Source organism: Theropithecus gelada, chromosome 2 (assembly GCF_003255815.1).
Source record: "Theropithecus gelada isolate Dixy chromosome 2, Tgel_1.0, whole genome shotgun sequence".
In the NCBI taxonomy this organism is placed as follows: domain Eukaryota; kingdom Metazoa; phylum Chordata; class Mammalia; order Primates; family Cercopithecidae; genus Theropithecus; species Theropithecus gelada.
The window spans coordinates 193792532-193818689 of record NC_037669.1 but is presented as its reverse complement, the minus strand read 5'-3'; the positions used below and the strand labels follow the sequence as shown (position 1 = coordinate 193818689).

At 46.1% G+C, this 26158-nt stretch overlaps 1 protein-coding gene across 1 annotated transcript in view; it reads left to right on the top strand.

Annotated features, from left to right (window-relative positions):
• The first annotated feature begins 205 nt into the window (after positions 1-205).
• Positions 206-26158, top strand: part of RUBCN (RUN and cysteine rich domain containing beclin 1 interacting protein) — a 52282-nt gene continuing 26329 nt past the window's right edge. The window contains exons 1-5 of the mRNA XM_025374937.1: positions 206-474; positions 15251-15404; positions 23369-23452; positions 23845-24004; positions 24907-25013. Of these exons, the coding sequence (XP_025230722.1) occupies positions 410-474; positions 15251-15404; positions 23369-23452; positions 23845-24004; positions 24907-25013 (570 nt within the window). The 5' untranslated portion in view covers positions 206-409. The remainder of the gene's footprint in view (positions 475-15250; positions 15405-23368; positions 23453-23844; positions 24005-24906; positions 25014-26158) is intronic.

The following is a 26158-nucleotide window of genomic DNA, read 5'->3' as shown; positions in this document are numbered from 1 at the left end:
CGGTCTGCGAGCGCGGCCTGGGATTGGAGGGCGCCGCCTGCGGGAGGGGCCTGGGGTTGGAGGGCGCCGCCTGCGGGAGGGGCCTGGGGTTGGAGGGCGCCGCCTGCGGGAGCGGCCTGGGGTTGGAGGGCGCCGCCTGCGGGAGCGGCCTGGGATTGGAGGGCGCGGCCTGGTCTCGAAGGGCTTGCCGGGAGCTGTAGTCCCCGGAGCCGGAAGTGGGGGTGGCCGGGATAGAAGCCGCAACCCAGGCGGCTGTCTCTGCCGCCGCTGCCGCCGCCCGTGTGTAGCGCATCACCCGGAGCCCACCGGCCGCGGGTGCCTCCTCCGGCCCCAGGGGCCCCCGGGAGCCCTGAAGGGCGAAGCGGCGGGGGCGCCTCTCTTGGGCGAAGAGGCGGCCTCGCCGCCCCGGATGCGGCCGGAGGGCGCGGGAATGGAGCTCGGAGGCGGCGAGGAGCGCCTGGCTGAGGAGAGCAGGTGGGCTGGGAGCGGCCGCGGAGTCGGGGCAGCGACAGGCGCCGGAGCCCCGGGAGGCTTGGGAGGGCGCGGGGCCACGGAGAGAAGGGCCGGGCGCGACGAGTGTTGAGGACGACGGCTGCGGAGGACTTGTCTGGGGAGCCTTTCGCAGAGGAGGGGCGGGCGGGGCGGGGAAGGGACGAAGGCGGGCGGGTGGGATTTGCGGAGGGCCGGGGGAGCCGAGGAGGGTGAAGCTCAGAGCCGAGACTGCTGGAGGGGAGGTGGCCGCCGAGAGCGACGGCGAAGAGGCCGGAGGGGCTGCAGCGCGGTGAGGGAGGCTTCACAGGCCGGAGTCTGCGGACAGGGCCGGGCGCCACCCTGCCTGCAACTTGCCGTGGCTGCAAGTGGGGCCAACGTGAAGAGGAGGGCGCGGTAAGAAGTCCTGGGCGCGGAGGTGAAGCGTCGTGAGTGGCTGAGGAAGAAGCTGAGGCGGAGTGAGCGTGGGGAGGAAGGGAGCGAGTGTCATGGCGGTGCGGTGGGGGTGGGGGCTGCCCGCGAGACCCGAAACTCCGCACTTGGTCATTGGCGAGTCGCTGTCAGAGTGGCAGGACCTCTGTGTCATTTCCTTTCGTCTTCAGACCTGTCGCTTCTTCCTCACAGTGCAAACTAAGCAAGTTCACGTGTATTTCTATGGAGCCGTTGTCAGAGTTCATGTCTTCTAGAAACTGGGGGATATGAAATAGAAAAACTACTGTGGACCGGGTGCGGTGCCTCACACCTGTGATTCCAGCACTTTGGGGGAGACCGCGGCGGGTCGCTTGAGTCTAGGAGTTTGAGACCAGCCTGGGCAACCTAGGGAGACCCCCGTCTCCACAAAAATACAGAAATTAGCTGGGCGTAGTGGTGCTCAGCTGTGGTCCCAGCTACTCGGGAGGCTGAGGTGAGAGGATCGCCCGAGTCCAACAAGTCGAGGCTGCATTGAGCCGAGGTCGCACCACCACACTCCAGCCTGGGCGACAGAGGAAGACCCTGTCTTCAGAAAACAAAAAACCGAAAAAACACCAAACTGCTTTGAGTAAATGATGAATCGGAGTCTGCAGAGATGATTTCCACATTTAGGGTTTGCTTCATTAATAACTCTGGTCTTAATCTTTTAAACAGACTGGAATGCTGACAGGCGAGAGCAGGAATGTGGCATGAGGGAGTCATACTTGACATTTATTGTTTTATTTTTTGAGAGAGGGTCTCGCCCTGTCCCCCAGGCTGGAGTGCAGTGCCGTGAACAAGGCTCACTGCAGCCTCCAACTCTTGGATAGCGATTCTGCTATCTCAGCTTCCCAAGTAGCTAGGATTATAGGTGCCAGCTACCACACCTGGCTAATTTTAAAAACTTTTTTTGTAGAGACAGGCTGTCACCATATTGCCCAGGCTGGTCTCTAACTCTTGGGCTCAAGCGATTCTCCCCCACCTCGGCCTCCCGAAGTGCTGGAATTACAGGTGTGAGCCACCAGGCCTGACCTCGCTTGACCTTTAGAAACAGTTTCAGATATAATGATGGTCTCAGGAGCAGCTGGGGTCCAAAAACTAGAAGCAGAATATTTACCTCTGAGAAAATACCAACAAGGGAAGATTTATGAGACGTTCCTGAGTGAAGACTTGCTCTTTTTAAGGGTGGCTCTACTTTTATGTGCAAAGTGGCCTGTTGAACAAAACCTGGACTAACAGGACTTTGGGGCTCCTGCCTGAGATCTGAGGATGATTTGTACTAAGTGAAACTGAACATTTTACTTCCCTTTTCCATACTTCAGTTTCTGTTTTGCCTATTTGTCTATTTATTCTTCTTACAGATGTCTGTGAAATGCCTCATGCGAGAGGTCCCATGTAAATTCTAAACACGTTTTAGGATTGTTTTGATTTCCCTGCACCACTTCATGTGAGGGAGGCTGGGTTATTTTTATGTTTATTTTTATTTTTTGAGACGGAGTCTCACTCTGTTGCCCAGGCTGGAGTGTAGTGGTGCGATCTCGGCTCACTGCAAGCTCCGTCTCCCAGGTTCACGCCATTCTTCTGCCTCAGCCTCCTGCATAGCTGGGACTACAGGCGCCGCCACCACGCCCGGCTAATTTTTTGTATTTTTAGTAGAGACGGGGTTTCACCGTGTTAGCCAGGATGGTCTCGATCTCCTGACCTTGTGATCCACCCTCCTCGGCCTCTCAAAGTGCTGGGATTATAGGCATGAGCCACCGCGCCCGGCCTGAGTTAGTTACTTTTCACCGCGCCCGGCCTGAGTTAGTTACTTTTTTAATGTATGTAACAAACACTATTTACCACATGCCAGGTATTGTTTTAAGGTATTAAGACATGAATACTGCATTAACTTCTTTAATCCTATGACTACTACTGTATGCAGTAGGTACTACTGTTATCACTGTGGCACAGATGAGAAAGCTGAGAAATTGACGGGTAAGTAACTTGCCAAGGTTGTACAGTAAATCCCTGGCAGAACTGGATTCAAATCTGGGCAGTTCGGCACCAGAGTCTGCGCTTTTTTTTTTCTTTTTGTCCTTTTCTTAGAGACAGGGTCTCACTATGTTACCCTAGGCTGATCTCAAACTCCTGGGCTCAAGTGATTCTCCAGCTTCGGCCTCTCAAAGTGCTGAGGTTACAGGCGTGAATGACCATGCCGGCCCAAGAGTCTATACTTTTTTTTTTTTTGAGATAGAGTCTTGCTCTGTCACCAAGGCTGGGGCGCAGTGGCACCATCCTGGTTCACTACAACCTCCGCCTCCCGGGTTCAAGCAATTCTCCTGCCTCAGCCTCCCAAGTAGCTGGGATTACAGGTGCTCACCACGACGCCTAGCTAATTTTTTGTGTTTTTAGTAGAGACGGGATTTCGCCATGTTGGCCAGGCTGGTGTCGAACTGCTGACCTCAGATGATCTACCAGCCTCGGCCTCCCAAAGTGCTGGGATTACAAGCATGAGCCACCGTGCCTGGCCCGAGTCTGTACTTTTAATACTTACACTATGCTGCCTCTCACTGTGCTAATAGTAACAAAGGAATGCATAAGATAGTGAATCAATTTCATAGCATTCTGTGCCTGTCATCCAGGGCAGTAGGATAGCTCCTCTGCAGAATCTTTTCCCGTCTTTTACTCTTTTTATGATTACCTCTTAACCAAAACTTCAATCAAAACTTAATTTTAGTAGTGGGGTTATCCTCACAAAGTCACTCACGTCATAGTTATAGGCGTACTGTGTTGGTGGCTGGTCAATTCAGAATGTGTTGTTTAATGAGGCTTCATGGTACTGATGGCCTCCTTAGCTTCAGATACACGGCTGGTAAATATATTCCTTGTGCCTATTAATCGAGGCTTTGTGACTGAGTTACTGCAAACATAACCTCTCTCTGGCCAATGAAACACCCAGTTCAGAAACAGTCTCCTTGATGAGATAGCATCATTTTTATTTATTCATTTATTTTAAAGATAGGGCCTCGCTGTGTCACTCAGGCTGGAGTACAATGGTACAATCATAGCTCACTGCAGGCTCAAACTCCTGGGTTCCAGTGATCTTCCCGCCTCAGCCTCCTCAGTAGCCAGGATTACAGGCATGTGCCACCACTCCCAGCTAATTTTTTTTTTCAAATTTTTTGTAGAGACGGAGTCTCACCATGTTGCCTAGGCTAGTCTCGAACGCCTGGCCTCAAGGGATCTTGCCGCCGTGGCCTCCCAGAGCACTGGGATTACAAGCATGAGCCACTGTGCCTGGCCGGTAGCGTCATTTTAAAAATGAAAGATGAAACTTTTTAGTATATTTTCTTTAAGTAGTTGATATAATGAAATGTGAATAAGCTTCAAAATCAGATAGACCTGCATCCTTGAATCCTAGTTCAAGGATTAATTTGGCTTAACTTGATCAAGTTAACCTGCCTGAGTAGGAAGAATAATGCTTTCCTGCCTGAGAAGTTTCGAAGATTCAATACAATAATGTGCATAAAGCTCCTAACTGAGAGCCTGATATGTAGGAAAAATGTCGACTCCACCCCTTGCTAGTTTTTTTTTGAAATAAGGCGAGTGTCTCCCCCACAAGTGACTGTTTGCAAGGGCATCATTTGTTCTTCCTCTTTCAGTGGCTCCTCTATCTGAGTTGAACACACTGGGACCTAGAGTGCTGGCTGAGCTTCCCTCTTCCCCCTCTTCCCCCTGTAGTGTGCTTATGTGATGGGCTTCCCTGGTGTTTTCCGTCTAGCTCTCACTCCAACAAAACGCTGTGGAGCTCAGGGATGATACTTCCCTTTCCCCCCGTTTCCTAAATGCCAGTTATTTTGAGGTTGCCTGGTAAAACCACTACACTACGCCAGGCGCGGTGGCTCACGCCTGTAATCCCAGCACTTCGGGAGGCCAAGGCGGGCGGATCACGAGGTCAGGAGATTGAGACCATCCTGGCTAACATGGTGAAACCCCGTCTCTACTTAAAATACACAAAATTAGCCAGGCGTGGTGGCGGGCACCTGTAGGCCCAGCTACTGGGGAGGCTGAGGCAGGAGAATGGCCTGAACCCGGGAGGTGGAGCTTGCAGTGAGCTGAGATCCGGCCACTGCACTCCAGCCTGGGCGACAGAGCGAGACTCCGTCTCAAAACAAACAAACAAACAAACAAACAAGAAAACTACTAGACTGGTAAACTGCTAAAGGAATGATCTTTCTAGCATTGCTCTGTCTCCCTAGACTGCCTTGGCCTTACAGTCTACTGCTGAGCTTGCAACTCAGGGACATGCCCTGCTCAGTATTCCTGGCACTGTGATCCAGATACAGTCAGAAATCAAGGAGTGAGATCCGTTTTAGTGTCTCTAAACTAAGCTTATTCCACTGACCAAAACCTTCCCCTCCTCTGATCTCTGTTAATAGCATTTTCCACTCACTCAACCAAGCCAGAGTGAAATTTCAGAGTGAAATTTGACATTTTCCTCTTCTCCATTTGCCATATCTAAGCAATCACCGGGGTCTAAAATTTTGTTCCTAATTTTTCTTTTGAAGCCTTCTTTTTCTCTCCATTTCCAAATAGAATGGTTTATAGTACAAAAAAATCTAGGGTGTACTGTTGCTTCAGAAATGCCCAAATATGGGTGTTCAAAGTCAAGAATTTGTCTGTGTCTCTGGGCTCTGCCTCCTGATGTGTTGTTTTCATTCTCAGGTAGACTCTTCTACAGGATTATCGTAGCAACTCCAAGCTTAGCAATACCAGCAACAAGAAAGATGCAGTCCCAGTAGCTCCAGCAAAGCAAAAATCCTAGGGCTGACTCTTTTTGGACTGACTTACGTTTCCGTTCTTGTGGTCAGGGTATGGGCTATTCTGCTTAGTCAGGCCTAAGTTATGTGCCCAACCCTGGATCCTAGAGCAGGGTGAGCTCTTGGAACCTCATGGACCGAGTAAGTGGTAGAGAGGTGGTTCCTCAGCGGAAAATCAGGGTTCTCTTACCAAAATAAAGGGACAAATTCTGGGCAGATATAGTTTATTCACTGTAGACCCATATAATCTCTCCTTGGGGATTATACCTCAGTAGCTTCTTAACTAATCTTCCAACTTGAATTTAGTCCCGATTCCAGAGAGCCCCACCCTGCTACTACTTTAATTTTTCAGAAACAAAATTACTGTAATATTTTACTCAGAGATGTTCAGTGATTGGCTGGGCTTGGTGGCTCATGCCTGTCATCCCAGCACTTTGGGAGACCGAGGTGGGTGGGTCATCCGAGGTCAGGAGCTGGAGACCAGCCTGGTCAACATGGCAAAATGCTGTCTCTACTAAAAATACAAAAAATTAGCCAGGTGTGGTTGTGCATGCCTGTAATCCCAGCTACTGGGAAGGCTGAGGCAGGAGAATCGCTTGAACCCGGGAGGCAGAGCTTGCAGTGAGCCGAGCTGGTGCCACTGCACTCCAGCCTGGGTGACGGAGTGAGACTGTCTCAAAAAACAGAACAAAACAAAAGCAATGTTCAGTGGTTTTCCCATTGAAAATAGAACATTTTCTATGTCAAAACTCCTCACCCTGGTATTGAATCTTTTTTTTTTGAGACGGAGTCTTGCTCTGTCGCCCAGGCTGGAGTGCAGTGGCCGGATCTCGGCTCACTGCAAGCTCTGCCTCCCGGGTTCACGCCATTCTCCGGCCTCAGCCTCCCGAGTAGCTGGGACTACAGGCGCCCGCCACCTCGCCCGGCTGGTTTTTTGTATTTTTTTAGTAGAGACGGGGTTTCACCGCATTAGCCAGGATGGTCTCGATCTCCTGACCTCGTGATCCGCCCGTCTCGGCCTCCCAAAGTGCTGGGATTACAGGCGTGAGCCACCACGCTCGGCCTTTATGTTAGTACTTAATGAAGTTTCCAATTACAAAATCATGGCACACTCACCCACTCTCACATCTTTCTCGCCGTTCTCATTCTTGCTTTTCTACCCTCACTGCAATACCTCCCTCTTTGCCTGAAGAGCTCCTAGTCGCCCCTTAAATGACGCTTCTTTAGAAGGCATCCCGCTCTATTAGAGCACATCTCACGTCTCCCTTCACAGCATGGCTCTCTAAGTGCCCATTCCCCTATTACATCCTGAGTTCTCTGACAGATGGGACTCATAACCCCTCTTTAACCACCAGTGCCTAGCCCAGTGCCTGACACGTAGCTGGTGTTCAGTGAATATTTATCTGAGGAATGAAAAGATTAAGAGTGTGGTCATCCCTCTTCAGTTGGGCAGATGCCAGTGGAACTGTTGTCATTGGAAGTGCCACTTTCTTCCCATTTCTCCTCTTCATTTTCACTTTTTCACATTTTTTAATTTCCTGTTTTCTTTTTTTCGCGTCTCCCTTTGATTATGCTAGGGGTTAACAGTTTATATAGAACTGGTAGCAAAGCAGGATGATCACGTGATTTTAAAGCAAACTAGCAATTGCTAGTTCGATTTTTAGTACAAGAATTACAGGAACATACCCTTGAAGCTTTTGGGGAAACTGCTATTGTCAGAACCCAGGAGGGGAAGGGCGTTTCAGCTGACTGCCAGGACTCTAAGCCTGAAGCTTTTCTCAGTATTCCTCTCCCCACAGCTGTTTCGGTTTTTTAAAGGGTTCTCACATTGTTGCCCAGGCTAGACTTGAACTTTTGAGGTCAGGTAATCCTCCTGCTTCAGCCTCCTAAGGAGCTTCAGCCTCCTAAGGAGCTGGGACTACAGGTGTGTGCCATTGTGCCCATCTTGTCCTTTAGCTTTAAATCATCTGCCTGAAACTGAAGAGACGGAAACACTGTCTTTCCTTCTGTGCCACTACTATGAAAGTGGTGTTGTGTGCCTGCTTTACCTTGTTTGTAAAGCATTCTGCTGCCTAGACAGTACTAAGATGAGCCTGGTGAAGTCATAAGATTGTCTTTCTTATATGGCTCATGAAATCAGCCTTATGGTGCTGCAGTAAAGCCTTTAAAGTTTCTTCCATTCCGTCAAGCAGTTAAAAGTCATATCCAATATTTGAGGAAGCCCTTCCTAGCTTTCCTACTTCAGTGAGAGGACCAGCATCAGCAGGGCCCTGCAATCGTGCTAACCCACAGACTTCGCCTTGGTTTAAATGCAGCGGAGATACTCTTTGGACGTGGGACACTGTGACCAAACTTAATTATGTTGCAGACTGTCCAATCCTATGGAATTTTTGGCAGAATTTTCTTTCTAAGCAGAATGGGTAAGAAGACTTTATTCTAGGTACCCTTGTTGATGTTGTTGGATTTATTGGATTTATGCAATGGAAGTTCACAGAGGGAAAATGACAGAGAAAAGAGAATATTACTCTGTGCTGCATGATAGTGCCTCCCCTAGATGGTCAGTTACACCCTCCTCTGTGAAGCAATTCTTGTCTCCATTGTATACTGAGGGAATTGAAGCTTCAAGAGTTTAAATGGCTTGGTCAAGAATGTGGATCTAGGCCAGGTGAGGTGGCTCACGCCTGTAATCCCAGCACTTTGAGAGGCTAAGGTGGGCAGATCACTTGAGCTCAGGAGTTCGAGACCAGCCTGGCCAATATGGTGAAACCCCATCTCTACTAAAAATACAAACATTAGCTGGGTGTGGTGTCAGGCACCTGTAATTTCAGCTACTTGGGAGGCTGAGGCAGGAGAATTGTTTGAACCCGGGAGGCGGAGGTTGCAGTGAGCTGAGATCACCAACACTGCCCTCCAGCCTGGGCAACAGAGCAAAACTCAGTTTCAAAAAAAAAAAAAAAAAAAGAATGTGCATCTAGTTTGTGAGCAGCCAAGATTCAAATTCAAATTCAGTTTGAATGACTGTGATGTCTATTTTCTTTCTACTGGGTGACATTTTCCTCCTGCTTCTTATTAAAATACAAAAGATCTGTAATCCCAGCACTTTGGGAGGCTGAGGTGAGTGGATCATGAGGTCAGGAGTTCAAGACCAGCCTGACCAACATGGTGAAACCCTGTCTCTACTAAAGAATACAAAAATTAGCTGGGCGTGGTGGCGGGTGCCTGAAATCCCAGCTACTCAGGAGGCTGAGGCAGGAGAATTGCTTGAACCCAGGAGGCGGAGGTTGCAGTGAGCCGAGATCACGCCACTGCACTCCAGCCTGGGTGACAGAGTGAGACTCTGTCTCAAAAATAAAACAGTCTGGGCACGATGGCTCACGCCTGTAATCCCAGCACTTTGGGAGGCCGAGGTAGGCAGATCACGAGGTCAGGAGATCGAGACCATCCTGGCTAACACGGTGAAACCCCATCTCTACTAAAAATACAAAAAATTAGCCAGGTGTGGTGGCGGCACCTGTAGTCCCAGCCACTCGGGAGGCTGAGGCAGGGGAATGGCAGGAACCCAGGAGGCGGAGCTTGCAGGGGGCCAAGATCGTACCACTGCACTCCAGCCTGGGCGACAGAGCGAGACTCCATCTCAAAAAAAAAAAAAAAAAAAAAAAAAATATATATATATATAAAATAAAATACGAAAGAAATAGAAGATACATAGTCCCTTTCCTTCAGGAAACAAGCTATATAATATTAAATAACGGTCTTAAAATATTTTTAGGCCGGGCGCGGTGGCTCAAGCCTGTAATCCCAGCACTTTGGGAGGCCGAGACGGGTGGATCACGAGGTCAGGAGATCGAGACCATCCTGGTGAACATGGTGAAACCCCGTCTCTACTAAAAAATACAAAAAACTAGCCGGGTGAGGTGGCGGCGCCTGTAGTCCCAGCTACTCGGGAGGCTGAGGCAGGAGAATGGCGTGAGCCCGGGAGGCGGAGCTTGCAGTGAGCTGAGATCCGGCCACTGCAACTCCAGCCCGGGAGACAGAGCGAGACTCCGTCTCAAAAAAAAAAAAAAAAAAAAAAAAAAAAAAAAAAAAAAAAAAAAAAAATATTTTTAGAAGGAATGGTATAGTGACATCATATGCTTTTGGAGTGCTAATAAGAGCTATAGTGGGTCAGATTATTTAGAACGTTTTGAGAGAAAGTTGAATCAGAGCTGGACCTGAATCCCTGAATGGGGTGCGAAGAGGCGTTCCAGGTGGAGAGCTCTGCGTGAGTAAGGTCGTGGCAGTAGGAGCAAGGTTGGCACGTTTGTAATAGCGTGTTCTAAGGTGCCTGTACCTAACCTGAGGAGTACCGAGCAGCAAAGTTGGTATTTAGATTGGGGCCGATGATGGAGAATTCTTCACCTTCATGCTAAGGAATTTGTTGGTGGTTCGGTTTCTGACATAAGGGATTTTTCATCCTTATGTTAAATCTACTGATTGTTGAAATTCGATATATTTGATGTTACTCATTTGATAAATGGGTGTCAAGTTACAAAGCACACCTACAGGTATTAAGATTCTCCTTTGGCCGGGTGCAGTGACTCACGTCTGTAATCCTAGCACTTTAGGAGGCCGAGCCAGATGATTGCTTGAGCCCAAGAGTTTGAGACCAGTCTCAGCAACATAGTAAGACTCCCATCTCTACAAAAAAAAAGAAAGATTCTCCTGTCAGCCGTGAAATGTGTGGGACATTCTCTCAGGTGCCCCAGAGCTGAGAGACTATATGAGAGAGTCAAGTATGTTTTTCCTATAAGCATGTTGTTTATTTAAAGCATATTATTTATATAAAAAGCATATTCAACTACATAGCCTGCAAGTTAAATACTAGATAATTAAAAACAAAATATATAGCCAGATAAGAAGAAAAATTAAACACAAATGTGATAGGGTCCCGCTACCTCAGTGTTACCAATAATTATTTCACTTAATTATATTTTTTTCTACCTGAAGGAAGAACACATCACTTCTTTCCAGGAAGTAATTTCTGACATTCAAAGTCCCAGGGACGCTTGCCTGACCACAGTGTTTCAACGTAGAAGCCCTTGATACTTGAGTATTTAAAAAAATCCTCTATGGGGCTTTCCAGCTTCTTGTTTGTTCAGATTATTGATCCTTTTTTTTTTGTGGGGAGGGATTTTTTAGGTTTTTTTTAATCGAGACAGGATTTTGCCATGTTGCCCAGGCTGGTCTCGAACTCCTGAGCTCAAGCAGTCCACCTGCCTTAGCTTCCCAAAGTGCTGGGATTACAGGCATAAGCTACCACACCCAGTCTACTGATCCTTTATTAATTGCTCATCTCAGGAAAGACCTAAACAATTCCCCTCTCCTCTACAATTCCCCCATATTACCAAAGGTAACCCCTATTAACATATTATTTCTTTTCATATTTTTATGTTGAGATCATAAATCTGATTTTACATTCTGCTTTTTATACCTTAATATGCTATAATTAGCTTTAGAAACTTTTTGGTCAAAAGTTTTCATTCTTTCCTACTATTCCATCACGTGTGTATCACACCTTTCTTCCTCCACTTCGGGGATCAAATCATTACCTGGCTTGGGACAACCTGGCTTTCAGCTGTGATCCATGGGCCTGTCCCAGATAAAGAGCTCACTGTGGAAGGGGCATGTCAGTAAGCTGAAGCTGTTTCCTTTACCACTAAAAAGAGTATTTGGGGATTGAAGATAGGCCAATGTATATTTCTTACCTTGAATCTCACTTTGCAATTGCATAGTACTTTCACTTATTTACTATTTATCATGTATTTCATATATATCATATAGAAGATATGCACATATCATGTATTTTTAGTGATTATGTTTTAGTTATGTATTAATTATATAGTGTAATACTTTACAGAGTTTTGTACCTTTTTATTTTAATCTTGAGTGTTGCTTATTATAACATGGTAAGCGTAAGACTGAGTTGGCATTTAGGAAAACTGTTTTTCCTACATGTACTTACTTGAGTCACTTAAGCGATTTCTATTCCTCTTTCAAGGAGGAATGTGGTCAAGATCCTCCCAGAAGAAGGTAGTTGGGATTTTATTCTGAGATTGGCTTTATTGTGAGTTGATGAAAATGATTAACGTAGAGATGGCTTATGCTCTCCCTTGCCACTAGGCCTGGTTCCACCCAGGCATAGGGTGAGAGGGTTAGAAAGATGTGCATTTCATTTATGGTGATTAAAGGAGAACATTCTGTATACTTGTGGAAGTGGCTCTCTACCAAGAGCTGCTTTGAACCAGTTCAATTCCAAGGTCTTGATTCTGTTCATATAAAGATTACATGTGAATACAGGGTGATACCATTCAAATAACGATTACCAAGCAGTAACAGGAAAAACTGACCTTACTTGCTGAAAACATGGTTAAAGAATAGGGAGATGATATATATATATATAGAGAGAGAGAGAGAGAAGGAGAGAGAGAGACGGAGTTTCACTCTTGTTGCCCAGGCTAGAGTGTAATGGCATGATCTCGGCTCACCACAACCTCTGCCTCCCAAGTTCAAGCAATTCTCCTGCCTCAGCCTCCCGAGTAGCTGGGATTACAGGCATATGCCACCACGCCTGGCTAATTTTTGTATTTTTTTAGTAGAGAACGGGGTTTCTCCACGTTGGTCAGATTGGTCTCAAACTCCCAACCTCAGGTGATCCGCCCGCCTCAGCCCCGTAAAGTGCTGGGATTACAGGCGTGAGCCACTGCGCCTGACCTGGAAAGGATATTTTATTTCTCCATTGTGATCTGTTTACTTGCATCTAAGATTCAGGCATAATGGTTTAATCAAACCATTGTGTATGAGCTTCAGTTGAATTTAGTATTTCAACTCCCTGATATTGATAATTATGTTGTTGGGTAAATGATCCTAAGAAGATGAAGACACTAAATAGATAGGCAATATAAAAATATGTAAAAATGGGACTTCAAAAATTCCCGATTTGGGGAGGAATGGAGTTAAAGTATAGGTTTTGTTTGTTTCTTTTCCTATCTTTATGATCAAACTTAAGTTGCTGTCAGTTTAAAATAACTTTTTATGGGCCTGGAATGGTGGCTCACACCTGTAATCCCAGCACTTTGGGAACCTGAGGTGGGCAGATCACTTGAGGTCAAGAGTTTGAGACTGGCCTGGCCAACATAGTGAAACCCCATCTCTACCAAAAATACAAATATTAGCTGGGTGCAGTGGCAGGGGCCTGTAACTCTAATTCCAACAACTCAGGAGGCTGAGGCATGAGAATTGGGTGAACCTGGGAGGTGAAGGTTGCAGTGAGCCGAGATTATGCTACTGTAGTCCAGCCTGGGTGAGAGTGAGACTATGTCTCAAGAATAAAAAAATTAAAAATAAATAAAATAACTTTTTATAACTACAAAATGTGTTTTGTAAGCCTCATGCTGACTAAAAGCAAAAACCTATGACACACCAAAATTGAAAAGCAAGGACTCAAAGCACACTGCTAGAGAAAATCAACTGCCACAACGGAAGTAATGGAAAGAAAGAAACTGTAAAAAACTAGAAAACAAGTAACAGACCTGACTTATTGATAATTACCTTAAATGTAAATGGGTTAAATTCTCCAAATGAAAGATAGTGACCCAGTGAATTTTTTAAAAAACCATCCAAATAAGACCCAACCATATGCTGCTTCCAAGAATCTCACTTCACATGTGAGGACATACATAGACTCGTCTCAAAAAAAAAAAAAAAAAAAAGATGATGGATATGCTAATTTGTTGCGATCAATGCACAATGTATCCATTGTATACTATAAATATGTACAATTATGTATCAATCAAAAATTTTTTAAAAGGTGACACTAAATACAGTAGCTACGTAAATCAAATTTTTACAAAAGTTTTCTTCTACAGGAGAAGATACCAAATATAGATTGTTTGGTATATCTTAAAATAAAAGCCACATTCTTTTGTAGCTTTGGCACCTCAGGGACACTTTATTGTGAGGAAGGGAAATTCTTCAGCTTTGTTCGGAGGAAATTATAGGTAGATCTGAGCGCTCAAAGTTTCTAAGATGTCAGTGCTGTTTGTATAATTTTGGAATCAAAGCCCTAGGATGATAGAGTATTTAATGTTTGCTTTTGGATTTATCATGATGTTCTTTTCTTTTTTTTGAGACAGAGTCTCACGCGTGTTGCCCAGGCTGGAGTGCAATGGCGCGATCTCAGCTCACTGCAACCTCCGCTTCCCAGGTCCAAGCGATTCTCCTGTCTCAGTCCCCCGCGTAGCTGGGATTACAGGCATGTGCCACCACACCCGACTAATTTTTGTATTTTTTGGTAGAGATGGGGTTTTGCCATGTTGGCCAGGCTGGTTTCGAACTCCTGACCTCGTGATCCACCCACCTCAGCCTCCCAAATTGCTGGGATTACAGGCATGAGCCGCTGCGCCCAGCCTCATGATGTCCTTTAACAGTTAACCTTGTAAGATCAGTACAGAATGAATCAGAACACAGGTATGCAGAGTCACTTCATGAGTCAGACTGATTCTCAGGCCCGTGAGACTGGATTGTAACCTGTTGGCACATGTGAAGACTGTCACTAAGAAATCAGAGGCTAGTTAGTTCTGAGGAAGAGGCATAGGATATGCAGAGTCACTGAGCAAAAGTTGGCAGTCGATTGGCCTCTGCAATGGCCGTTTCTTACGGTATAACCATAAATGACATTTTAGTGATCACCTTAGTACTACAGTTTCTGTCCTTCACGATGCTGTAGTTAGCGCTTGGAAATATAGGAAATAAGAAGTCATTTCTGGCCTTTTTTGTTTGGCAGAAGATGTCTGGTGGATGCCTTCATCTTTTTGTATATTGTGCAGGTACTGTCGTTGTTAAGAAATGGATCTTAGGCTGAGTGCGGTGGATCACATCTGTAATCCCAGCTCTTTGGGAGGCTGAAGTGGGAGGATCCCTTGAGACCAGGAGTTAGAGACCACCCTGGGCAACATAGTGAGACCCCATCTCTACAAAAAATTTAAAAATCTTCAGGCTGTGTTGTTGCACATCTGTAGTTCCCAGCTACTTGGGAGGTTGAGGTGGGAGGATCACCCGAACCTGGGAGGTTGAGGCTGCAGTGAGCTGTGATCGTGCCACCGCACTTCAGCCTGGGCGATGGAGTAAGTGTCTCAAAAAATAAAAATGGATGTGAATGGGTTATACGCCTGTAAAGTTAGAGTTATATGCTACTTACTTGAGGATTGTGTGAGATAGTAGATAAAAATCCCCTTACAAAGCATAACATACCATTTGAATGTGAGGGTTTTTGCTTTTTGCTTTTTGTCTTTATAATTAGTATCGTTCACAACTTTGATTCTCTCAGAGTTGAGTGTTACGCCCAAATGAAAATTAATAGGGAGAGGATGTCAGGATGTGGGGCGGGGGCTCCTCGGCTGAGGCTGTCTTTGATATGATCCAGATCAGGCACAACAAAGGTAACTAACCATTGGTAACTGATGCCCTTGCAGGAGGGAACACTGGCAGTTGCTGGGTCATTTGAAGACTACGGTGGAGGGTTTGGTATCAGCCAACAGCCCCAACGTCTGGTCTAAGTATGGTGGCTTGGAGCGGCTCTGCAGGGACATGCAGAGCATCCTCTATCACGGGCTTATCCGTGACCAGGTACGCAGAACTCCTGGGTTTGCCAGATGGGCCGACTCACTTGTTGAAAAGAAACAGTCACATTGGCAGGGAGGAGATGGAGGCTACTAGTCTGTGAACTCCTGAGGCAGCTGTGACAATATGTTTTTTTAATATACAGAACGTTTCACATCGTGTCTTATGGGCCATAGATGTTAATGGAACGAATCAATCACTGGGTAGGACAGCAAATCAGCAGCAAGAGATAAGGTCAACTTAAAAGTTTCCTATTGTTGCTGTAACAAGTAACTACAAACTTAATGGCTTAACACAACACGGATTTCTCATCTTACAGTTCTTGAGATTAAAGTCCGAAATGAGTTTCACGGGGCTGAAACCAAGGTGTCTGCAGGGCCGCACGCCCTCCGGATGCTCCGCGGAGAATCCACCCCCTTGCAGGGCCGCACGCCCTCTGGATGCTCCACGGAGAATCCATTTCCTTGCCTTTTCCAGCTTCTCTAGGTTTCCTGCATTCTTTGGCTCTTGACCACTTTCTCCATCTTCAGAGCCAACAGCACTTTCAGATCTCTCTGCCCCTTCGTTTGTTTGTTTGTTTGTGTTTTGAGACAGGGTCTCGCTCTGTCACCCAGCCTGGAGTGCAGTGATGCAATCATGACTCGCTGCAGCCTCGACCTCCCAGGTTCAAGCAGTCCTCCCACCTCAGCCTCCCAAGTAGCTAGGGCTACAGGCACCCGCCACCACACCCGGCTATTTTTTGTATTTTTTGTAGAGACAGGATTTCACCATGTTGCCCAGGCCGGTATTGAATTCCTGGTCTCAAGTGGTCCTGCCTTAGCCTCCCAAAGTGCTGGGATTACAGACCTGAGCCACCGTGCCCAGCCCTCTCTGCTTTCACATCCCTTTCTCTCCTTATGGACCATTCCTCCCTCCCTCCTCTCCTTATGACCATTCCTCCCTCCCTCCTCTCCTTATGGACCGTTCCTCCCTCCCTCCTCTCCTTATGGACCGTTCCTCCCTCCCTCCTGTCCTTATGGACCATTCCTCCCTCCCTCCACTCCTTATGGACCGTTCCTCCCTCCCTCCTCTCCTTATGACCATTCCTCCCTCCCTCCTAAAAGGACTCTTACAGTGACATTGGGCCCACATAGATCATCCAGTATAATCGCCCCATCTCAAAATCCTTAATTTAATTACACCTGCAAAGTCCCTTTTGTCATGAAAGTAACATTCCCAGGCTCCAGGAATTAGGACGTAGCCATCTTGGAGGAGCAGTCTTAGCCCATCACAGCCAGGAAGCTTTTTCTTCTGAATCTTAGTTTGGTTTTAAAACCATGCTGTTTTTTCGGACGTGGGTAGGGTAAAGAAAGAAAAACAGCCAAGGCAAAAACATGTTGACTTATTTCTGACTTTCATGCATGAAATGTTTCTACAGAACAAGAAGGTGGCCAGCCACAGTGGCTCACGCCACCTGTAATCCCAGCACTTTGGGAGATCGAGTCGGGCAGATCACTTGAGATCAGTTTAAGACCAGCCTGGCCAACGTGGTGAAACTCTGTGTCTACTAAAATTATAAAAATTAGCTGGGTGTGGTGGCTCGTGCCTGTAATCCCAGCTGCTCAGGTGGCCGAGGCAGGAGAATCGCTTGAACCCGGGAGGTGGAGGCTGCAGTGAGCCGAGATCGCACCCCTGCACTTCAGCCTGGGCAACAGAGTGAGACCCTGTCTCAAAAAAAAAAAAAAGAAGAAGAGAGGACGAGAAGGTGGAACTCCACGCGCTCGGTTACATTAAACGTACTTTCCTACGGGAATCCTTTTGCCCGGAAGCCCGTGTGTTCCAGTGATAATTAATTGCTTAGGCTTGATAAGATTGGTCTGATTAGAACCAACATCTCTTTCCTGAAACAAAATAATCAGTTCTTCCTGTGATTCTTTTTGAATTAGAATTTTCATCGTGTTCCCGAAATTTAGACTTTGTTATTACTATCTACTCCAAGTTAATAATAGGAAGAAAGAATTAATGTGCTTTCTTGTTGGGATAGTGAGACTTTATCCTCAGAATATCTGCAAAAACTAGCACACACGAAGGCAACTGGGAAAGAAGAGTCAGTAGTGAACTCACGTGACTGCAGCACGAAAGCGACTAGGGAAAGAAGAGTCAGTAGTGAACTCACGTGACTGCAGCACAAAAGCGACTAGGAAAAGAGTCAGTAGTGAACTCACGTGACTGCAGCACGAAGGCAACTGGGAAAGAAGAGTCAGTAGTGAACTCACGTGACTGCAGCACGAAAGCGACTGGGAAAGAAGAGTCAGTAGTGAACTCACGTGACTGCAGCACGAAAGCGACTAGGGAAAGAAGAGTCAGTAGTGAACTCACGTGACTGCAGCACGAAGGCGACTAGGGAAGAGTTAGTGAACTCACGTGACTGCAGCACGAAGGCGACTAGGGAAAAGCAGAGTCAGTAGTGAACTCACGTGACTGCAGCACAAAGGCGACTAGGGGAAAGAAGAGTTAGTAGTGAACTCACGTGACTGCAACAGGAGTCGTTAATAGGTCATGTGGCTCAGGGGAGAGCCAGGCTGCCTGGATTTGGTGTTCAGCTCCTTCACATGTTAGCTGTGTAACCTTGGGCAAAATACTTAACCTCTTCGTGCCTTAGTTTCCTCACCAGTGAAATGAGGTAGCAGCTATCTACCTCTAGGGTGGGTGTGGTATGTAAAGCGTTAAGAGAATAGGAAGAACTCTCCAAGTGTACTACAATGAGGAGGGCGAGGAGGACGGGCAGGGCGAGGAGGGGCAGGAGGGCGAGGAGGGCGGGGAGGACGAGGAGGACACAATGACTCATTTAATTTTCCTCCTAGCATCCTAGGACAATCTGAGAACTATTTATAAAATATTGTCATATTTAGAATATCCTTTGAGTTTTACTTTATATCAAGAAAGTTTATATTTTAAAAATTTAAGCTACAAACTATAATAGTTTGATTGTAGCTTACATTTTTAAAATATAAACTTTATTAATGTTGAGTTTCTTTTTCTTTTTCTTCTTTTTCGAGATGGAGTCTCACTCTTGTTGCCCGGGCTGTGGTGCAGTGGCGCGATCTCAGCTCACCGCAGCCTCTGTCTCCCGGGTTCAAGTGATTCTCCTGCCTCAGCCTCCTGAGTAGCTGGGATTACAGTCATGCACCAGCACGCCTGGCTAATTTTGTATTTTTAGTAGAGATGCGGTTTCTCCATGTTGCTCAGACTGGTCTCGAACTTCGGACCTCAGGTGATCCACCTGCCTTGACTTCCCAAAGTGCTGGGATTACAGGCGTGAGCCACCACACCTGGCCGAGTTTCTTTTTCTTTATAACCTCAAAAACTCTAATCAGCTTTGAGTTTTGAAATGAGTAGAATCCAATAATACTTAAAGGTTTCTGCTTTCTCTTTGGCAGTTATTCCATTTGCAGTGTTTTAAATACATTTTGATTCTGGATAAAATTGCCATGTGAGTCATTGGAGTTTGGTATATCCTCCTATTTAAAAAAAATCAGACCTCACAAATGCATGCATAATTGTGTGTGCTCACTCACGTCCTCCCCTGTCAGGGCCTAGTATAACTACCTGGAACTCTAAGCTCATCTTTCTTTTTTATCAGAATTTATTCTCAGCTAGCAATCACATTGGAAAAGAGCTAATCAACTAATTGGTATTAAAGTATGTATACTTGGCTGGGCATGGTGGCTCATGGCTGTAATTCCAGCACTTTGGGAAGTTGAGGCAGGAAGAGCACTAGAATTTTGAGACCAGGAATACAAGATCAGCCTGGGCAACACAGCGAGATCCCCATCTCTAAAAAATTTAAAATATTAGCCAGCCATGGTGATGCATGCCTGTAGACTCAGCTACTCAGGAGGCTGAGGTGGGAAAATGGCTTAAGCCTGAGAGGTTGAGGTTGCAGTGAGCTGATTATGCCCCTGTACTCCAGCCTAGAGTGAGACCCTGTCTCAAAAAAAAAAAGCAAACCCAGAACAACAAAAAGCACCATTCTAGGACTATGGAGGCAACACTGTATCATAGACTGACAAAAGTCTTTGGAATCAGTAAGAACCTAGATCAGTAAGAACCTACTCTGGACTCACTACTCACGTCCATGGAAAATAAAGTGATGTAGTAGTTAAAATTATGGATTTTTGAATCAGACTGCTCACATTTTAACCTCAGCTTCGCCATTAACTGAGTGGTGCTGGACAAATTATATAACTCTTCCGTCTTTGTTTTCTCTTTTTTTTTGAGACGGAGTCTCGCTCTGTCGCCCAGGCTGGCGCGCAGTGGTGCGATCTGGGCTCACTGCGAGCTCCACCTCCCGGGTTCACACCATTCTCCTGCCTCAGCCTCCTGAGCAGCTGGGACAACAGGCGCCCGCCACCACACCCGGCTAATTTTTTTGTGTTTTTAGTAGAGACAGGGGTTCACCGTGTTAGCCAGGATGGCCTCTATCTCCTGACCTCGTGATCTGCCTGCCTCAGCCTCCCAAAGTGCTGGGATTACAGGCGTGAGCCACCGCGCCCAGTCTGGAATTTTTTTGAATGCAATTCTGCCGTATGCCCTTCTCTCTTACTCTGTGTATTTTCCTGAAGCAGTCTCATCCACTCGCATTGCACTATCACTCACCCATTGATGACCCCCACCTCAGGCATCTCTGCCGAACTCTAGATCCAGAACACTAGCTGCCTCCTGTACATTACTGTCTGGCTGTCTTTCAGGCCCGAGCACAACATGACCAAAACTAAACTTATTTTCTCTCATGAGATTGACCTTCTTCTTATTGGCGGCATTGACCCACTCAGTCTCCAAGTCAGAAACTTGGGAATCATGCCAGCGTGTTTTACAGAAACTCAGTGCAAGTTTCCCAGGCTTCTGACCAAAATAGCTACCAGATTAGTGGCACTGCCACTCAGTGGGTCAGGTACTTGTGTCCTAATAGCAAATGGATTCTTTTCTTGGCCCTGTTACTAATATTAAACTGTCATCTAGAGTAATCACTTAACCATATTACAAGACAGTTTCACCATCTGTGCCTGAAAGTGAAATGCAAGTCAAATCAATGAGACTCTGAAATGAAAGCTACTTGATAAATGCAAAACCCTATTCACATATCTTGTTACAGTTATTAAAAGTGATAATATCTGGTCAGGCACAGTGGCTCACACCTGTAATCCTAGCGCTTCGGGAGACTGAGGCGGGCGGATCACCTGAGGTCAGAAGTTCAAGACCAGCCTGACCAACATGGTGAAACCCCATCTCTGCTAAAAATATAAAATTAGCCAGGCGTAGTGGTGCATGCCTATAATCCCAGCTACTCGGGAGGCTGAAGCAGGAGAACTGCTTGAACCTGGGAGGTGGAGGTTGCAGTGAGCTGAGATTGTACCATTGCACTCCAGCCTGGGTAACGAGCAAAACTCCGTCTCAAAAAAAAAAAAAAGAATGTGATAATATCTGTGAAAGTATCTGGTCATCAGAATGGAAAATATCAAAGCATATGATCATCTGCAAAATAGCAGGAGTATTTTTAATTTTTTCATTTGTTTTTATTTTATCTTTTCTCTTCTCTCCTTTTTTACATGCCTCCTGTCCTGAGAACCCCAGTAGGGTTAGTAATCAGAAGCAAAACAAATCAGGCAGATTTGTCATATGTACACACACGTTTAGCAACTGCAGGCTCTAGTGGGAAGAATCAAAAACAAAAGATCTGTGCCAGTTTCCTTGCTGCTCTGTTCTGCCTTGTAAAGATCTGAGAAGTAAAGTCTGCGTCAATAACTTGTTTTCCCTTTCATTTCCTCCCTCTGAAAGATGAGGGCTTTCAAAGGTTTCAGGCTGCGGCGTCATCGCCGAGCTATTCTGGGTGTTGTGCCCTTGTCAGGAGGAGGGGCTGATACGGTGATTCATGCTGCTCATGTCCCCTCTGGGCTTTCAAAAGGAAGCGTTATGGAATGTGAATTGTATTTTTAAAAATCCACTCAGGGCCAGCGGAAAGCTGTAACGTCACAATCGTATTCTTAGAGGGATCTCAGTTTTCTTGACAGCTGCATCTGGGCTACCTTTTTAGTCCTTCCGGAAGGCAAGGCATATTTGATAGGCTTTTTTCTGCTGGTTAGAAATGTGGGACGTTTAGCCCCTGAGATTGCTCAGCTGAACAGAAGTGAGAGGATTCCCCCTTTTGCCACCATCAAGAAGAAACTAGTTCTTGGCAACATAGGTGGTCCAATTAAAAAAAAATCAATAATAATAAAAAAGACCTTTGTGGGTTTTTTCCTGAATATGTAGGTGATATATTTTCTTTCTTGAAAATTCAGAAAATACCAAAAAGACCTTAGAAGAAAGTAAATATCACCCATAATCCCAACACTAAGCGATAGTAACCACTCTAACATTTAGGTGTATTTTCTGCTTTTTTCTATGTTTTGTGTGGTTTTTTAAAAATATTAAGGTTGTACTATATATATCACTCTATAACTTTAAAAGTATTTAATTTTTGAACGCTGTATTTTACACAGCTAGGTAATAAAAAACTATAAAACTGTATACAGTGAAAAGTCTTGCTCCCTTCTGATCACATAAAAAACTACCATTTACTAGTTTCCTTACAGAGAATTTTTTTTTTTTAATTAAAAAATTTTTTTTTAGAGACAGGGTCTCCCTGTGTTGCCCAGGCTGGTCTCAAGCTCCTGCCCTCAGGCAGCCTCCCACCTTGGCTCCCAGGGTGCTGGGATTACAGGCGTGAACCACTATGCCCTGCCCTTCCAGAGAATTTTTATGCTTATAAAAGCAATTATCAATTATTTTCTTTGCTGTACCTGCAACTTTTTAAATATAAATAATAGCATACTGTAGTAACTATTCTGTATCTTGCCTTTTTCACTTAATATATTTTGTAATTCATCCGAAATCGTTACATAAAGAGCTTCTTCATTCTTTCTTACAGTTGTCATTTTGTAATATTCCATTGTCTGTATGTACTGTCACTTATCTAGCTAGTCCCCTGGTGAATGGATATTTAGATTGTTTCCAGTCATTTGCTGTTAGTAACAGTGCTTGTGTATAGATCGTTTTGCCCTTTACCGTAGGATAAATTCCTAGAATTCTTAGATTAAAGAACATGTGCCTTTGAATTTTGATAGCTATTGCTAAATTGCTCTCCAGGAAGTTATGTGATATAACTTGAGGCTCGGGGTTTGAGACCAGCCTGGCCAACATGGTCTTTAGTTGAGACAGCCCATCTCTACTAAATATACAAAAATTAGCCAGGCGTGGTGTCGTGTGCCTGTAGTTCTAGCTATTTGGGAGGCTGAGGCATGAGGATCCCTTCAACCTGGGAGGTGGAGGTTGCAGTGAACTGAAATCACGCCACTGCACTCCAGCCTGGGCGACAGAGTGACTCTGTCTCAAAAAAAGAAAAAGAAAACATTATTTTTACTGTATACCTTGTATATCATACACATATGTTACCTGTTCAAAAGAATGATTAAAATCATTTTTAACAATTATTCTTTAAAAGGGTAAACATATGTCAAGTGTATGTATTTCTTTTTTCTTTCTTTCTTTTTTTTTTTTCCTTAGATAGGGTCTCACTCTGTTGCCCAGGCAGGAGTGCAGTGGGACGATCATGGCTCACTGCAGCTTTGACTTCCCAGGCTCAAGTGATTCTCCCACCTCAGCCTCCTGAGTAGCTGGCACTAAGGCATGTGCCACCACTCGGAGTAAGCTTTAAATTGTTTGTAGAGATGGGCCAGTCTACCTGGACCCAAGCAGTCCTCCTGAAGTGCTGAGTTACAGGTTTGAGCCACCACCCCTGGCCTCTGTATGTATGCCTTTGATTGCTGCTGAGAACCTTTGATGAGGCAAGGGAAGGCTGTGCTCTTTTTCCTGTCTTTGAATGCCAACCCTAGAACTGGGTCTGGTCCAGAATGGTAGTGATTTGCTCATTGCATGTGTTCCCTTCACAGGCGTGCCGCCGCCAGACTGATTACTGGCAGTTCGTGAAAGACATACGGTGGCTCAGTCCCCACTCAGCCCTTCACGTGGAGAAGGTAAGAGTGAGAGCAGAGCGGCTGTGCTGGCAGAGCTGTGGGTCTTCACTCTTTGAGGCTCCGTCAAAAGAATCTTCTAGACTCTTAAGGAGGGAATACGTCAAGTTGCCTATCAACCAAGGAAAGGAAATTAATTATCCCTCTAGGGACCGACTTTATTTGCTTAAAAAAAAAACCATGCAAACCCATTCATCCAGGCCACTTTTTCTCCTCTGGGGAAGGAATAGAAAAGTTTTGTTATTTTCAAAAAAAGCCTGCATATATGGGACCCAGGGTGAAGCTTTTCAAAGCGTTTCCCTTAACTGTCTCAATTTAGTTCTCAGGTCATTAGGCCTCAATCTTGCTGTATCTACCAGGATGTATGTTTTGACTCATACCCCTTTGCTTCCCAGTTCATCAGCTTGCACGAGAATGGCCAGAGCAGTGCTGATGGTGTGAGTGAACGTGCTGTTGCCGAGTTGTGGCTGCAGCACAGCCTGCAATACCACTGCCTCTCAGCCCAGCTCCGGCCTCTGCTCGGGGATAGACAGTATATCAGAAAATTCTACACAGGTAGGTGGAGGCCACTTAGGATTGTCATCTGTGCTTCCTCATTGTCACCCACCTCGCTATTCCTCTATCGCTCTAGTACCAGGGCCTCCTATTTTTCTTTCTTTCTTTGAGACAGAGTTTCGCTCTGTCGCCCAGGCTAGAGTGCAGTGGCTCAATCTCAGCTCACTGCAACCTCCGCCTCCCGGGTTCAAGCAATTCTCCTGCCTCAGCCTCCCAAGTAGCTGGGATTACCGGCATGCGCCACCACGCCCAGCTCATTTTGTATTTTTAGTAGAGACGGGGTTTCTCCATGTTGGTCAGCAGGTCTTGAACTCCCGACCTCAGGTGATTCGCCCGCCTCAGCCTCCCAAAGTGCTGGGATTACAGGCGTGAGCCACCATGCCTGGCAGGGCCTCCTATTTTTCACTTGATGCCATAGGGATTCTACTCAGAAACATATCCAGACTTACCTCTTACCTCCCAAGTAAGACACAATTCAACTTTATGTTAAGGTCATCCCCTACAGCCACACAGAGACAAACCAGTAAGAATAGCCACCGTTTACCAGGAGTTTCCTGCGTGCCCATCACTGCTGTCCAGTATCTTCACTGCAGCCCTGAGAGTTGGGCATTGGTGCTACTGTTTCTAGTCCACAGGGCTCCAGAAGGTTAGGCGACTTGGCCAAAGTCACTCAGAGCCAGGATTCAAATCTGGATTTTTCTGACTTTGAAGTCTCTTGTCCCGGCCACTTTGCTGTACTCCACGTTCTTTAGCCTCTTCTCTACTTTGTTTCTGATTTCCCTTCACCCTACGGTGGCGTGACTCCTCCCAGTTCATCCTTACCTCTCCCTTTCTCCTTCCTCGAGCTTCTCTCAAGACCTCCCTGTTGGGTTCTATCACTGTGGTAGCTTTTCTCTCCCCAGATGCTGCCTTCCTGCTAAGTGATGCTCACGTCACGGCCATGCTCCAGTGCCTGGAAGCAGTGGAACAGAACAACCCCCGCCTCCTGGCTCAGATAGATGCATCCATGGTAAAGGAGACAAGGGATTATCCGTGTCTGTGCTGGGTCCCTGGACCTCAGCATGATGGAACCCTCTACAGCAAACTGGTTTTTTACTTAGCCATTTTTGTGAGCTGAAAGGCTTTCATTTTTTTTTTTTTAGAGGCAGTCTTGCTCTGTCACCCAGGCTGGAGTGCAGTGGCACGATCTCGGCTCACTGCAATCTCCACCTCCTGGGTTCAGGCGATTCTCATGCCTCAGCCTCCCAAGTAGCTGGGACTACAGGCGCCTGCCACCCCCGCCCCCCACCCATTTTTTTGTATTTTTAGCAGAGACAGGGTTTCACCATGTTGGCCAGGATGGTCTCGATCTCCTGACCTCATGATCCTCCCACCTCGGCCTCCCAAAGTGCTGGGATTCCAGGCATGAGCCACCGCGCCCGGCCGGCTTTCATTTAAAATGCTTGGAGAAGGGGAGGTACCATTAAGTACTTAACTGAAGTAGAAAGTCTGAGCTTAGGTCTTGTGCTTAGTGGACCTAAGCTGGGGAGTGGGAGGTCGATTTTGTTAAACCGGTGGTATCTTTTGACAGAGGATACCACGCCTTGACAGAGATCTGGGGAAAGAGGGATGGTTCTGAATTGGGCAGGGTTTAGGGTCAGACCTGGCATAGCTTAATGTTATATGGGGTCAGTTTTTTCATGTTTTCTTCTTTGATGTAAAGAAAATTTTATAGTACAAAGAAAATCTGTTGCCTAAAATTAACTTACTCCATGACTAATACTCCAGTCAGTGCCTTAGCTAGAATGGAATCAGAGTCCCCACTTCGTAGAGAAGAGGATCCCCTATCTCTCCAGATTCTTTTAATTTTGTTTTCTGTTTTTGTTTTGTTTTGGTTTGGTTTTTGAGACAGAGTCTCACTTTGTCGCCCAGGCTAGAATGCAGTGGCATGATCTCAGCTCACTGCAACCTCTGCCTCCCGGGTTCAAGTGTTTCTCCTGTCTCAGCCTCCCAAGTAGCTGGGATTACAGGTCTGTGCCACCACGCCCGGCTAATTTTTGTATTTTTAGTAGAGACAGGGTTTCACCATGTTGGCCAGGTTGGTCTTGAACTCCTGACGTCAAGTGATCCGCTCGCCTCGGCCTCCCAAAGTGCTGGGATTCCAGGCGTGAAGCA